General features: G+C 36.8%; 1 protein-coding gene across 2 annotated transcripts in view; it reads right to left on the bottom strand.

Annotated features, from left to right (window-relative positions):
• LOC107085676 (liprin-beta-1-like) overlaps positions 1–15,164 on the bottom strand; it is a 32,933-nt gene extending 17,769 nt beyond the window's left edge. Inside the window, exons 1-2 of one of the 2 annotated variants that reach the window (XM_015376162.1) lie at positions 15,006–15,164; positions 2,199–2,274 (exon numbers count right to left, since the gene is read on the bottom strand). In XM_015376162.1, coding sequence (XP_015231648.1) covers positions 2,199–2,262 — 64 coding nt within the window. In that variant the 5' untranslated portion in view covers positions 2,263–2,274; positions 15,006–15,164. Of the gene's footprint in view, positions 1–2,198; positions 2,275–4,286; positions 4,506–15,005 lie in introns of those variants that run through there. The other variant, XM_015376152.1, reaches the window with a different exon arrangement.
• Positions 15,165–17,099: the final 1,935 nt, after the last annotated feature.

Consider the following 17,099-nt stretch of genomic DNA (forward strand, 5'->3'; position numbering starts at 1 on the left):
CTAGAACAGCTGTTATAACGGACTGCCGTACAAAGCTGGAGCCAAACTACACGATTTTACGCCTGATTCCCAGTCAGGGGAAAGTGCGTTAGTCTGCAGTGGTTGCAGTCAGTCAGCAGGGAAAGTTGGAAGAAATAATCGCATTGAAACAAACTTTTTGAGTCCGATTTTAGAGTAAATTTTGTCTTATTTATTTCATAAGGGAGTGAGGAGAAAGAAAACCTGTCTGATTCTGAAGATATCAAATCAGCACCAACTACTGTTGTGTTTCCCTCAAAATATTCACATTATCTTCCCTGAAAGTTTGATATACTTCATTGGCTGTAGTTGCATTCCTTTAGTCTGATCCAGCAAAAGGCACAGTTGTGGTGAGGGATCTCCAGACTTTCACTTGTGAAACAAAAACCAGTCTGTCATCATGAACACCTGGTCTGTACAGATGTGTTCTGACTGGGAAAGTCCGGTTTTAATTAGAGCGAATTCTGATGCTCCACAGAGCTGACAACTGTTTCTGGTGGATGAATGAAAGACACTGCAAGTCTGAAGGGTCAGTAGTTTTATCTTGTCAGGTTCTTTAAACAAATCCAGCTTGAAATGCTGTGTGCAACTCCCACTTGCTGCTAAATACCAACCAAAAGCAGCTTTTTAGAACAGACTGATGCCGAAAAAACCAAACAATTTCAATGAGATATCAAGACAGCATTTGTACAGTTTGAGTTAAAAAAAAATGAATTTTTACCAATTAAAAATTGTCTTCCTGTACAGCAGGAACTGTGAAGCACACATTTTTTCATCTACTTAAGCAGGAAAACCTAGCTCAAAATCTATAAATACTTATTCAGGTTCTCTGCTGGTGTGTTAAAACAAAGTGGAAAGCAGATAATTAAATATCCTAAAACTAAATTATTTCTAATTCTGATTGAAAAACATCAGTGACTTATGACTTACTAGAAGAGTCCAGACCTCTGCCAAGCAACACACTTTGCCCAAAATTGATTTGATTTTTTGATTTGATTTTTTTATTTTATATACTCTAATAATCCCAGAGGAAAATTACTTCTTTGCATTTAACCCATCCCCTTGGGGATCAGTGGGCTGCAATTGTGCGGCGCCTGGGGAGCAGTGTGGGGTTAAGGGTCTTGCTCAGGGACCCATGAGCACCTCTGATAAAAAAAAATCCATAAAATTCATTTAATTTTTCCTTTAAACTTGATAACAACCCAACTACTTTCCCTTTTCTTGTGTTTTTGTCTTCAGTAAAAGCCCTCCGAACTTTTTGAGTCTGATGTTTAGGCTGTCAATAGTCACTGCTGCCCCCCTCTGGTTTAGTGGGGAATTGCTTAATCTGCCAAATATCTCCATCTCATGATGTTAGAGAATCTTTTTTTATGATCTGAATCATCACCAAAATGTAATGGCTTGTTCCTTGGCATGAGGGACACCTCTGATAAGAATGTCATTAAAATCCATTCATAAACCTTCTAGTTATCCTGTCCACAGACATACAAATACAAAAATCACCTCCTTGGTGGAGGTAAAAAAAAAAAAACACACACATTGTTCCCATCATGCTCCTTTGCCTGCTCCATACCATCCGTCATCCATCTTAAATGTCAGCTGTCATGAAGATCTCCCACATCACCAACCAAGGAGCTGAATAAGTAAATAAATATTCAAACAATCACAGCAGCGAGGGAGTGAGGCTGGATGATGGCTGTGGTTTCTGCGGAAACGGGAGAGACCAGTGGGTGTCATGTGACCAGCCGTCGCACTCCCATTGGAAAGGTCAGCGCTATAATTACACACATCAGCGGAAAAGTGGGGACTGTAAATCTGTAGGCTGGTCCTCTCATCAGCAGCAGTGGAAGCTTACAGAGCAAAAGCCAGAAGCTCAGATTCCAAAGTCTGAGAGCTTGAATAATCATTAGTTTCCATCAGTGCAGGGACAATGGAAACTTCATGTAATCTCACTTACAAGTGGTGTCAGAAAAAGGCTGCTGCTCCTGAGGCAGTTTCTGCTTAAGTTAAAACTCGTCTATAGTCAGAAATTCAGCATTAAAGTGGAAGTATGAGAAGTAGGAGGACACAGAGTTACAGTACACTGAAGAGTAGCCTTCCAGCCTATTTAATGATTTCCAGATGGAGGTAGACCCCATAGAATGGCCACTTGAATAAAAGCTCGCTTTTAGAGAGGTTACCTGCAATGATCCCATCCATCTGCTCCAAGGCTGCTGCCAACATCTCACTGGCGTCTGACATCATCTTCCTCTCAATCTGAAAAAGGGGAAACAGTTCATCAGGATAAAGAGGTGAAAGTCCTTCAACTTTTAGGCACACTGCACACCTTGATGCTCAGATTTTTTGCGTTGCCCTTCACATTTCCAAATATATGCGACCTGTTTGTAATCTGTGTGAAATATAGTCATACGACGCAAGTATCCCGCATGCGCAGTAGAGGACGCAATGACATCACAGGCCAGAGTGCTCTGTGCTTAAGGAAGTAAACATGGATGGCAGTGCCGGAGCGCATCTAGCAATCTTTCCCAACCATAAAAATTCAATCTTTTCATGATCGTTAAAAATAAATACTGCTCTCCGCATCATCCTCTGCCATGGTTGTTGTTTTTCCTGCCACTTCTGCATAGCAAGAAGCAGAATAGTGACCTTTGTCGGGTATTAATGGCGTTCAAGTCGGATGAATGCGACCTGGCCGTTCACACACAGGTCGCAATTGAAAAGATCAGATTCCTATCAGATTCAGGACCACATAGCCAAGTGACCTGGGTTGCATTGGAAAAAAAAAAATCGTATCTCTGTTGTTCAGACAGCCATGAAAAGATCAGATACAGGTCGCATATGGGCGCAAAAAAAAACGGATTTGGGTCACTTCAGGCTGCAATGTGAACGTACCCTTAGATGCGTCTCTACTTTAACAAAGCTGACTTAAATACGAGGTCATTAACAGAGCTAGACTGCAGCTGCTGTCGGAGTTAGGCTTTTTGATTCATGTTAAAGGGGTTGAAGCCACTGTTTCTATTTTATTGGTTCAATTAGATGATAAAGACTCAATTTAAACAAAGAAATTAATAATAGATGGCTATTAGGAAGAGCAGCAACGTATGTCCCTCACATGATCTCAAGGCATAGGTGCCGAATGCACTAATGAACTGACCAACCAATGCAGCCAATAAAAGAAAAAAAAAGCCAATATCCATCAAAAATATTGGTCAGCCGATGGTTGTTCCATCTCTAATGTTTACAGACATAAACAGGACAAAAAGGTAAAACTTATGCACTTTGCTGTGCTGTGTAAACCCCCATGATCTACCGCAGCAAGGTCAGAAGCTTTAGATGGAAGTAAATTACACATTTTGTCTCGCAGCCAAGGAACCTTAAGAGCACTTCCTGTTTCCCTCTGCTGAAAAACTCAGTAAGGATGCCAATTTTATCATCTGACAGGATTTTTCAATCATCCACAGTGCTAGAGCTACCAATTCCTTTTCTTTTTTAAGCAAACTGGCAGGCAAACAAACCTTATCTAAACACACAGAGAACCTGCACTGTAAAAAAAAAAAAAAAAAAGATTTTATCCAGATAAATTAGACAAACTGTATTTTGTGTTGTGGTAAGAAAACATGTCCTTCACTGCGTAACAAATATGAGTTTATTTCTCTCCACTGATTACAAATTTTTCAAGTTCATAACCTACTAAGATGCACTCATAATTGTGTCAAGGCCATTTATCTTGTTGTTCTCTAAAATAAATTGTATATTTTCCACTTCTATTTAATCAAAACCTAAAAAAACAGCTGAAATTACAGTTTATTTAGATTTCTACCATCTTCCCACAACATCAATATCTGCTGAAATGTCAGTCTGTAATCAGCCAGTGATAACGAGAATATCCCCCTCACCACGTCAGGTCTCAAAGTAACACTGTGACTGGAACTTGTTCACAAGGATGTTTTGAGCCACTAAGTGAGGAAAAACAGGAAAGACGAGCCACTTCCTTTGAGGTGGGGGAAAATAATGAGTAAATTAGTCACATGAAGTCCTCGAAACTGTAAAAATTAAGTGCAGCATGAGGCAAAATCACAAAAAATACAGAAAACTTGAGCCGATTATTCCGATTAAAACTTTGCATAACATAAAAGTGGGAAATGCATTATCATAAATATCATTTCAGCTTGGCACAAGGTCTTCTCTTTGCCTTTAAATGAGTGCTACATCAAATTAACCCTGCAGCCTTGGAGACAAAAAACAAAATGAGCTTCAGGACTTATTACCCAGCAGGCCGTGTTTCCGCAGCCCAGGCAGCCATGGCCGATCATAAGGCCCGTGTTATCATAAAAGTACTATTCTCCCAGGGGTCTCGAGCCTTGTAGCTTCGGCATGCTTGGCATCTCAAACTTCCATAACAAAGTGGGGCAGCATCCCCATGACTGTTCAACACTTATCACATGTCTCTCTGTTAGTAAAGTGAGCCACTTATCACTCCCAACAAAATGTGATTTGAAGAAATGGAGACAGTTTTAAAAATGCGTAAAGTCAAGACCCGACAGCCTACACTGGACCTCTACCAAAGAATGAAGAGGGAGGAAGGGGGTTGGTGCAACAGGCTCTGCCTTATTTCCTGCCTCTCTGGGGTCACCGTGTCAGACCCCTAAGGGTAAGAAATGAGCATTAGGAAAGTAATTAAAGCAGTGACCTCAATATGTGAACTCAGGTTTGCTGTTAAAACAAAGAGGCTTTAGGGCTCCAATTGCTTTCTTTAAACACAGAAAAAAACTAATTTTTCAAACTACCAAGATCATTGATTTGCAGTATCAGTATTACTGAGCAGTGGCAAAGCAACCTGCTTTTCCTATTTAACTTTAAATCTCCCCTGAGGCTTTCAGGTTATGAAGTCCCACAGATGGACGTCTTAGGGAAGTATTTCCATAGTTTGATGGGAATCTATCATTCATTCTAACTATCCAATTACTTGTTGAGAGAAACCAATGCCTTTCCCATCGCAGAAATTGTTGATATTTATTACTACCACAAAATGCTGTAATAAAATGACATTAAGAGAGGAGCACTGCTTAGGTTATATGTTTTTAAGTCCTATGGCTCTGGTTTAGCATAATGAGATCAGTTGAGATGTAAACTTTCAGGAAAAGACAGAACATAAGCACTGAGGCAAAGTCTGGGTCCTCCTTTGATAAAAAAAAGATGTTCTTATGAGTTTGCTGAGAAATCCCCTTTAGCACTGTACAGAGTCTGTAAATAGCCCACATGCAAGTCATTTAAGATAAATATCTAGGAAAACTGAAATTCAACCAGCAGCATCTCTGTAGCAAAGGATGCAACAGAGAATCCTCACATTTAACACTTAAAGGAACGAAAATGTTTAAATAAAACCCCTCATGTCTCACATATTGGGGGGTCATTGCAATCTCCATAAAACAACTAAAAAGCTGCTATAATTTCCTCCATATATTTATCGGCGTCTGGAACCGTTAATCAGAAATGCATGACTTCATGTCCCCTGGGACCTAATAATGGTGTAACACAAAGGCTCGTCCATTCAACCAAAATTGAATCTTAGCAAAGGACCAGTTTTAAATTGGTAAATTGAATCTTTTAGCACTTTAACAGGAGCCTCACACAGTAAAGCAATTGTTCCCACATCTTTTGACAAATCTACGAAAACATAAAGCTTAAAGCAATCTTTCAGACAGAAACTTTGATTTTAGTTCCAATATGGTTCTCCGAGAGGAGCTACTGGTTGAAAACCTGTGATACACTAGACTGTAGTTTGAAGGATGGCCCATCCTTAGTCATGCACTTGATATTTACTCTTTTAGTTGATTAGGTTTCTTCTTTCTTTGGAGTATAAATATCATGCAACAAAGAAAGTGTTTCTTTTGGCCATTCTTCAAATTAAGATAGACAAAAGAACATTCAATTAATTCATCTGAAGCTCGAAGAGGCCCCATGTTTATCTAACCATCACAAAAAAATTTAACCAATACAGTGTAGAGTGGCCACTAAGGGTCACCAAGTCTTCATAACAACCATCAGACATCATTTGATGGGAAATGGCCTTCTCTTTCTTAGCATTAAACAAACATGGTATTTGACAAAATACTGGGACTTGAACTGGATCTCTGCTTTCGGTCAAATGAAACTGGTCAATATCGATTATTGAAATAACCACCTAATTTTGTAATCGATAAATCAGTAACTGGAGTTGGGCTGCAACTAACGATTATTTTGCTAAATTGATTAATCTGTCAATAATTTTTTCGATTAATGAATAATCGGATAGCCAAAGGCTTTTCAAAGAAGACTTTTTACGTAATCAAACAAGGTAAAACTGAAACTTTTCCACTTGAGGAGGCTGGATAGAGCATATTGACATAAAAAATATTTTTATATTAAATGCAAAATGTTCATTATCTTTTTACAGTCTTGGTATAGTTACTGCTCTAATTGACTCACTGTCAGCCAAAGCCATGTGTTAGAGACTCTACACTGCAGTCAATGATTAATGGATCACCAGATTAGTTGACGATTATTTCAATTATTGATTAATCTCCATTAATCCAATTAATTGTTTCATCCCTAAACTGGAGCTTAGAAACTCTAAACCAGGGGTCAGCACCTTCTAAAAACAGATCAACTCAGGTTTGAAATATTATTTTATTCTCTTTTTTAATTATTTATACAGGATATCGTTGTATTAATCATATGTAGATTTTAAGCATTTATAGAGGTTTCAAAAAGAGTATTAGAAATTATAGGAAACAATACAAATATGCTTGTTATGCATGTAAAATGCTGACCCCCTCCAGCTCACAGGTCGTTATTGGTAGCCCATCCAATGACTCAGTGACCATGAAGAAGCCCTCAGCCTTAAAAAGGTTGGTGACTCCTGCTCTAAAGCATGCCTTTAGCTTGGAGCAACCCGGTAAAAAAAACAACAACAAAAAAACTAATATTTGGCATTTAACAAGACTTTTTCGTATGTTCTATCAAGAACTCCTTAAGTGGAAACGTTAGTTTCACCTGGTTTTCTTAAAGAAATCTTTAAGGAACCTTTTGCTATCCCATTATTAATCACAAAAAAATAAATAATAATCTAGAGATTAATCAGTTAGCAAAATAAAACTTAGTTGCAGCCCTGAAATCAGCTATTTAAAACTATACGTTAAAATGTTTTTTTTTTTTTCCAAATTAGATAAAAAAACAGATAATGGATTTCACACAAGGGCCATTATAGTTCAGCCCCTTTTATTTGAATCAATGAATCAAATAATTAAGTATAGTTTTCTGAACGATAACTAAGAGAAAAGCACATAGATGAAAGCCCAGTCCTCCAGCAATCCAAACAAGGGGCTGGATGGAGCAGCTACATGTATGATTGATGACAGAGTCCAGGCGACCCACAGTGAGTGGAGAGGAACACCACACACCACAGACATTCCTGAGCAGGTTAGTCTCCATTAACGCCTGGTACCAACATCTCTGCTGGCCTTTTTGACCTTCCACATTTCACTACATGTACTACACTAAACGGCTGATTCATGCCAAACATTTCCAGCAATCTAGAAAACAAGCAGCACTATGAATTCATTAAGAAATACTAAAGTATTAAGGCTGAACAGGACTGATGAGGTTAGGCGGTATATGACCAAAATTATTTGGAACTGCTCCTTCAGCAGGTTCTCTTTATGTAAACTTTATTTGAGCTCAAAATATCTTTTTACCTCAGTGACATCAGGGCTCTATTGTTGTTCACGGTTTGTTTTGACTGTCACACACTCGGCATCCTGTTCCTGTTAAATAAGCCTCAAAAGGACCCAAATTCTACTCTTTCCTGCAGAGTACGATCAACATACAGATATAGGAAGAGATAAACTACACTAGAATCAGATGAAGCATGATTTTTTTTCAGAAAACAGCTGTATTTTGGACAAACCACATAGGTGCCACCAAATGTTGGGCTTACTATAAAAAAAAAACTAATTGAAATAAAATGCACATAAATTACCTACAACTTTGATCCTAAATGAAACTAGTTTGACATAGAAAGACAGATCTAATACGGTTCCTCCTTTGGTCTTAACATCGAGCAGCTGGATTGAATGGGATGTAGAGGGAGGAAGGAGCAAGAATCCTAGAAAAAAAACAATACCAGGCTAGGATTACTGGCCCATATGCTGAAAAGTTGATCTCTGCTACTCTCTCAAGCCCCCATCCTTCTGTAGCCTACTTCCAGCTGTGCTGCAGATGTGCAACCCCTAACCAAACCGGCTCATTGCAGGGGAAGCAGTATGATTTGAAAAAAAAGTATTGCATTTATAAAAAGCAGAGAGACTAGATACAGTAGCATTGAATTATTCAGATAAGAACGTATTCAACAATATTAATCTATCTGGGACAGTTCATCACCCCTAACCTGTTAACATGCATGTTTCCAGCTGCATATTAAAATGGTGAAAACATGCTGTTATTATTTGCTTAGATCATAGCCTGGCTGTCTTGCCCACCAGCTTCTTACACACAATACCTAAACATCTTTATCAAAGATCTTTAAAGCAGATGCAGCAACCTTATCCACACAGAGAAGATCTCTAGACAAAATCTAAAGCTTTTAGACAAATTATTTTTATCAATGCCAGCTTTTTTAAAGTTTAACCCATGTTGAACTATGAAAAGAATAAGATTACAGGACTTTGTCAATCGTAATCTGGTGCATGACGACGCAAATCCTTGATAAATGGAAGCAGCATTTACACAACTGACTTTAAAAGGATGCAACTTCTTTTTTGTTTTCTTAAATGTTTGTTAATGTCTTTCTGAGATCATTTCAAGATACCCAAGGAGAAAATACAAAAAACATAATAATAAATGATTTTAAAAACAGGACAGGGCAGTTAAAGGGTATGCGTTCTTGATTTAAATGGTGGAAATAGAAGAAACCTGTTTCCCATGGTGATGAGCAGGCAGGAGGCTAAATAAGGTGCATGGGAGATGTAATCTGAAGGAAATCTGAGAGGTACTGTATGGGGAATCATCACCTGAATGTGAACTGAATTCTGAAGCTGTCGAGGAGCCAGTAAGCTCCTTTAAGACTGAGGTAATATGATGAAATAAGGGGGGGGTTTGCAAATTAAATGAGCAGATAAATTCTGGACCATCTGATGCTTAAGAGGAATTTCTGAGAAAGACCAAAAAGAAGAGTTGAGGTAATTAATGCAGGAGGTGACAAGGCCATGTAAAACAACTCTAATTTTATGCAAAGAAATGGTTTATGACAGAAAGATGAATATATTTTGAATAAATCCTGTACTACAGTAATATTACAACTGAAGCTAGAGGTTCCATATTGCACGTCACCATTTCACATTTCTATTATACATTTATTTTCAACATGAGGTTGCTGAGAATCATCTCTGCCTGCTCTGTGTGGATTCCTGTCTTTATTTCATTAATAATGCAGAACCGATGCCTTAAAGATACCTCTCAGACCGTCTCCGACAGCATCACATTATTTAATCAGAGTAAGATTAAACAATGAGTGACGCAGGCTTTAGAAATGAAATGAACTTTTGGATCTTAGCCCTGCTTTGAGGCCAAGCTGCCATCAAACACTCCCCTTTTGTTTACCCTTCCCCCCCATGAGAGATGTTCTGGACTTTTGGTCTGGGCTGCTGTGAGGTCAGAATGTTTGACAGAACCATCAGCTCAGAGTTTAAACTGCTGCTTTATTTTCCTCTGCAGTGGCGGTGGCCGCACAAACAAGTCTTTGTCTTTTCCAGACTCACATGGTAGCACAGTAACACTGATCCCACGTTATTGCAGTTTTTCCACGTGGCCCCAACTAAAAAGGCACAAAATCACATTGGAGGAGAAAAAAAATAAATAGCTAAAGGAAATGAGTAAGAAATCCCAGCTAGCCAAGAAAAACTGCACATCTTTGCTTTTGTTATCAAGAAAAAACAGTGGATAGAGAGTCTTGTGGTATAACCACAAAGTTGTAGCTTTAAAAGATAAAGTGTTGCTGCAATAAACAAGTTTAGTCTGTTAAAAATACTGATTAAGAACTGGACTGCAATAGAGGTATCCCAAAGTTCAGGAAGACCTCCACCGAGTCATGACAGGAAGCATTTCCTGGTACATTGTGAAGCAATTGTCTTCCTTCTCAGAAACGTCCATTTTCCTGTAATCCTACAGCTAACAGCCATTAGAAAATACGTTTGTCACACCAGCTAAGATACTGAAGCATCAACTGTGCTCAATTTAGAGAGGAATTTAACCATCTCTTACAGAGAGAAAAAATCCTGTTGCTATGATGATTTGAAGCAAATGTTTTAGATTAGGTTAATATCTTAATTAGATTTTAAAAGCATGTAAACATCCCTATAAATCAAGTCACTTAAAGTGGCAGATCCCTTCTTCCAAAAGACGCCACAGCAAGAATGCAAGGAATGCAAAAGGAAGGATAAAAGGTTCCAGAGAGAGAAAGACGCAGTCAATTTTTGGACACGCAGCTTCAACACAACTGAGGACAGGAAGCAAGACATCTATCAGTGATCTGAAAACTATAACCTGATTTATTCTTATTAGATTTAAAAAAGGATTCACAGCTATTACTATTCAATTTTGTCAATATACAATATCCAGCCTTCTAATTGTCTGACGAACAAATAATACAGCAGCACAAGTTTTCAGAAGATGCAGCCAGTAGTTGGATGATAAAAATCAAGAGTACAAATATGGCAGCAAAGACGGAGGGACATAAAAATCCTTTGTTATGATTTCAGTTCTGGGGATCTAAAAGAGCAGAGGCTCACAGAGCGCTGCTGCCAGAAGGTCCTGCTGATTCTCATGGGGAGGTTTTTCTTTAACTCATGTATACAAAACAGAGATTTAACCTCACATTATTCTAAGATGAGAGTTTCCCTATATGCATATATCTTTATTCAGACACAAGTGTGGGAAATATTTCAACCAAACTACAGATTTTACTTCAATGACAAATGACTACAAGCTAAAACCAAATATAGAGAACAAGAAGCAGCCTTCTTCAAAAACAAGCTCATGTTTATAATTTTTTATCATATATAACTCACTGGAGATCCTTGGATCCAACTTCTAAGGGTGTCCTAAAACAATTTTTCTAATATTTTATCAGAAAGAAAGCTGATATTGCAGCTTTGAATATTAACCATTAAAACAGACACAATATTAGAACAAATACACACATTTAACAATTATAGTGAAGTCATAATAGTATATTTAAACCAAACGACACCCTTAGACAGAGGCTAGTGCAACCTAAAGACAAAACCCCCAGACCTAAGATGAGCAGAGTTGTGTAAGCAGTTCAATGCAGTGAGGAATGCTCTGATCTCAACACAGACGGGCTACCTCCTTAGGACAAGATTCGGCTGTCCATCTACACCTTAAGGACAAATGACATTCTTTTGAGGACCAGAATGTTCACATTTTGGACAAAGAAGACATGTGGATTGAAAAAGGTGTAAAGAGAGAAAAAAACAACCTTAAACAGAGGGGGTGGACTAAGGTTCCAGCTCTCAAAAAACCTAAAACGCAGTTATAGTTGACTCCTTCCCGCTATCAAATCCTCATCGCCATGCAGGGGACCAAAACATCTTGCCTGGTCAGCCAGGCCAACGATGACCCTAACGACTCCCTTTTCAGAGGCATAGGCCAGTATCGGGTATTGCAGGCCAACAACAACCTAAACGACTTTCCATTACTAAGGAGGTGTAGAGCTGTTCTTTCAGTTCAATTTGCATGTTTTCTAAGCCATAACAAGGCTTTGTTTGGCTACTCTATAAAGCTTGGAACTCAGCGCCATTTCTGACATTTTGAATTGAGAAAGCTTCCTGGATGGGAAGCAAAACGTTTTCAAACTTGGAAACAAAGTCCAATGGTTTTTGTTTTTTAATAGTAACAGGTTGAACAACCAATATTAGTTAAACAGATCTATAGTGAAAAAGGAAAGCTCAATCAGGGGTCTGGATTTAGCCCCTCTGTTATATTTTGCTACATAACTGCAAAGTAGTAAAAACTATTACGGTACAAATCTGCATATTATATTCTTTGTTTTGTGTTATCCAAGTGCAAACAAATATATATTAATTGATTAAGGCTAATGCCACTTTAAAGATGTAAGCTTGATTTAAAAAGTTTGAATAAAAACTTTCACTGGAGAGACCTGTAGTGAAAGGGTGAAAAAACAGTATTCTTGTGTTTTTCAGCAAAGCTTTAAAGGGGTCATAGAATGCAAAGCTGAATTTATCATTTAAAAGATGAATAACGATAGTTCAGTGGGTGAAATGGACGTACAGAGAAGTTCAAACCCCATCGACACCTCCTTTATCTGCAAATCTCACAATTCTAAACTTCCACCATAAAACAGGCGAATGCAAACGAAGCCACGAATTGACGTCAATTCGGGGATTTTGCCTTATTTGGTTCTGGCCTGTATTTTTGTCACGCCCCGAAATTGACATATAGACCAGCCCACTGGTTCACTGGCCCAAGTGTTGACTGCTGGGCCACTGACTGACCAGATCTCAGCAGAGAGTCATGAGCCGCACGCCTGTACTGCGTTGGGTTTGTACTCTCAGACGATTTTGAAATTCTTCTTGGACATTTTCTGGGTATGAAAACTAGGACATTTTCGGGAAAAAAAAAAAGAGGACGTCTGGTCCCCCTACCATAGCAACAATTTCTATGTTTCAGTGAGTGAATGCTTGTAGCTATGATGCAGCTCGCTCGTTTTAAACCAACCAATCAGCACACAGCTCATCTAAATATTCATCAGCATACTATAAAAGGAAGAAAACCTGCCGTTTCATTCTAGGGCTTTTAACCAGGCTTGCATTACGGCTCAAAGAAAAGCAAATATGCCATTTTCAGCCCAACTAATGTTACAAACCCTATTCAGAGACCTTAAGGACCAGCACCAAATACCCTATAAAATAATTCTATGACCCCTTTAATAACCTTAGCTAGTCAACATGACCCTGATTTATTTTGCATAATATAAAAACCATTTCAGTTGTGTTGAGCAACAGCTTAAAAGCTAAATACCATCCCATAGAAACTTTTGTAAATGGGAAATTTCACACATTGACACCAATGATTCAATATAATGTAAAAATTACAACAGAAAGTCATTCATTTTATTCAAAAGAGATCTCAGTCTTTTAGACCTCATTGTTTGGCAAAAAACTACATTACACTTGTTTTTAATTTATGCCTACACACTGATATAACTGGCTGATGTTTGTGCTTTTCAAATACCAGCTTGGATTAGTGGAGAACTTATAAAGCAATAATTATAGCAACAGCTCCAAGAGTAGCTTGAACATTCTTATAAAGCATAAATATGAGCAACAATTGCAAAGGATTATTTGGATGTAGAATGAGGTAGGAAAACAAACTGCTTTCCAATAATCTTGACATTTTCATTATTGTCAGTTGATATGTTGGTGCCTGAGAGCTGCAAGCTTAAAGAGTTGTGGAAAAAACTAATGATGAAGAAGAAATAGAGACGAAAATGTGGAATTTTGATAAAAACTGATAAGGTTGCTTCATTTTTTAACAAGGTATCCTTTTCTTCAGTTGTGCAGCCCTACTCCATGTTGTTACACAGGTTCCATCCAATTGATTCTCTGAGTAAATTGTAGATAGTGAAATCAACTCATCAGCTTTGATGCAGAAAATTCACATATCAACAGTGGCGGTTCTAGAATAAATGTGCCAGGGGGCCAGGAGGGGGCAGCGTGTTTTCATGGGGGCACAGAAAAGCATGAAATAAAAAACAGGGCAAGGGATTCAAATATATTAAGATAGCTGCATGAAATGAAATTTTTAGTCTAATAGGTTTCATTAAAATTCTATGTCTTATTAGGTCAATATACATTCATTGTTTTGGAATTTTACATATCTTTGACTTAATTTTAGTTAAAATTACTGTTTTCTATAAAATCTGAATTAGAACTCGAGAAAAACTAATAAATTCAACTGTAAAAATTGTTTTTTTTTCTCCATTTGTTTTGAAAAAAAATAAAATAAAAAATAGATGAAAACTGTGATCCTATCTTAATACCACTGAAGCTATCACCTTGTTGTTTTTAAATAATTAGTAAAACAGAATTTGGAAACCTGTCAGTGACTGTCTGTTCCGGCGCATATCATCATTAGTATTATGTTTTCAGTACAGGGGCCATAACAGGGGCCAGGACATGATCTAAAGGGGGCACTGGCCCCCGTTGGCCACTGTCTAGAACCGCCCATTTTGTTAAATTGTAAAGTTTAACAAAATGCACTTGTTGATATGATATTAACAAGTGCATTTTGTTAAACTTAATAAAAAAAAATAAATAAAAAAAAACTATATAGGAGCAATGAATGAAAATAAAAAAATTCCAACTATAGTTCTCACTAGAAAGTGCAGGGTTGTTACTTGATGAAACGAGTTATGAAACATTTTCATAACTAAGGTCTAAAAACCTTATATCCTGAACCACAAATAAAGTTAAAGAATAAACTAATCTAAACACCAAGGTTATTTATGAGACCATACTAATCAGTTACTTTAATTTAATTCCAAATAAACTGAACAATAAAAACACAAAAAAAGTGTTTACTTCATAAATAAACAAAATAATATAATAAATTTAGCTTTTTAAAAACTGTATATATACACAACGTCTAATTAGCCTTAATGATACTAGCTTTATGATTTAATAAAATGACCAAACCTTCTTAGTTTAAAACAATAAATCACTTGTTTGTGGGTAAATGTAAAAATTAATGAACAGAGCTACGAGACAAAAGTTCAGAGTTTAAACAAAGAAAGTTCGCAGCTGGAGTCACTAATCAAATTAAGCCAACGACGCCAGAATCAACAACCCGATAACCTTCATTCTAACAGAAAACTGGGCAAAACTTCAATGAAACTTTGCTCAACTTACCTTTTTCGGTTTGAAAATAGTTTTCGGTTGTATCCTTGACACTCTGGAAGACTGGAACCCAAGAAACAAACGATTAATGGACTTTTCACCGGAGCGTCTCGCTCCCCGTTCACCTTCCCATTGAATTATCCTGAAGTTTGGCGTCTCAGAAAACAAAAAGCGGAGTCAAGCCTGCCATGTTCTAACGGAGCAGGAAGTTAGACCTTCAAAGTAAAAGCATGGTTTATTTTGTAAATTCGAATAAATTCAGTATTTCCGCTTCAATCATACTGGCTCCTTTTGTTTCTACCCTGATATAAAGGGTATTGAAGATATTCTTCAATATGACTTCTAGGTTTGTGAAAAATTACAAAAATTTCCAAAATAAACGACTTAAATCACCAAACAAATAAATGCATTTCTATGTATTTATTTTGTTTTCTACCAATAGCTAATTTTTTTCTTCAGATAAACTAAAGGAAGTAAAGAAATTTCACTAAAGACAATAATATATAAAAAGAATATCCATAAAAAAACAAGCAAATCGAGAAAAAAAAATGTCTGCAGTAATCTACGGAGGAGGATTAGGGCCACTTAAAAAAAAAAAGTTAACAGATTTTTAGATTTTATTTCAGTATAATATGAGGAAAAAAATTCTCTGAATTCTGACTTTTTTCTCAGAATTCTGACTTTGATTTCAGAACTCTGACTTTTTTTCTCAAAATTCTGACTTTATTTTCTGAATTCTGACTTTTTTTCTCAGAATTCTGACTTTATTTTCTGAATTCTGACTTTTTTCCAATATTAAACTGAAATCAAATTAAAAATCAGCAACCTTTTTTTAATTTTTTCAGTGCCCCTAATCCTCTTCCGTAGAAAACAAAACAAGTAAACATGTTATTTAAAAAATGTATATCTGAGAAATAATGAAAAAGAACTGAAAGAGTGACCAGAAGTTCAGTCCTATATGAGAATGGATGCCACAGAGGACTATCTTAGCTCCAAACATGAAAAAAAAAATGCAAAAAAAAAAAAAACCCCAACAAATTACTACATTTCAGGGTCTTGGAGCGTTTGTTACAGTGTTAAAAGATGTAAAATTGTAAAAATTTAGTACAAGAAAAAATTTGACAACTATGACTTAACTGGCCAACATGGTTATCCAGGTAACCAGCATCTCTGATATGATATTGGGCCATAGCCCATTTAGGGCTCTGTAGACCAACGGGCAATGATTTTTAAATCTGTCCTTTTACAATCAGCTATTGCAACGGTATGACTGTTTTAGTTTGATTAATTTTATTGGTAATGGAAGCCTTTAGATTTGTTGCATCTACCCGATTTATTTCACAGAGACTTTACATGTCTGGCCAAAAATATTGGAGAATCTTGATGTAATAATGTTTATTTTTAAAGCACAATTCAATACATAAACAATTCAAAGTCGTTTACATGAATTATACAATAAAATAGAAGAAAGATAAAGAGTAAAAACAGATATAGATAAAAACATGAAAAATAATAGCTAAAGCTAACATAAAAGCAGATAATAAAACAAACAGTTGGCATACAACCTTAAACTAATAATAACTCAGTGAACAGTTTAAAAAAAACAAAGAAAGCCATAAAAAAAAAAATGGGTTTTTAACTTTGACTTTTTTTTACTTTCTTAGTTCTAGTTACTGATGTTGGTTAAAAAAAATGCATTAAATATATCAGTTGAGACGTATTGTAATGCTTTTTGTCTTTGTTACTCTTTTACTCATTTATACTTCAATCAGTCTGAGACCTTTAGTATTTTTAGGCAATATGACTTCTGATCAATGTGAGGATCTGTGTTAGACTCTGGCTTAACTTTATTTTAGCATGTGCAGCTAGATCATAACACTTGAATTATACTAACCCCTAATTATTTGCTATTTGCAACAGTTAAGCCCTATTTTGGCTATTTTGAACAATGCCTTTTTTTGCCTTTCTTTGAGAGAGGCAGTATTTTAGGAGTATAAAGTGAATTATGCGCTCAACAACTTTCCCAGCATAATAAATTATTCTCAGCTGCTCCACCACAGCTACATTGGACCTCTTGGCTGCTTCTTTGATCATCTTTAACCTCGC

The sequence above is a fragment of the Cyprinodon variegatus genome, unplaced genomic scaffold (assembly GCF_000732505.1).
Source record: "Cyprinodon variegatus isolate N-32 unplaced genomic scaffold, C_variegatus-1.0 Scaffold7, whole genome shotgun sequence".
NCBI lineage: Eukaryota > Metazoa > Chordata > Actinopteri > Cyprinodontiformes > Cyprinodontidae > Cyprinodon > Cyprinodon variegatus.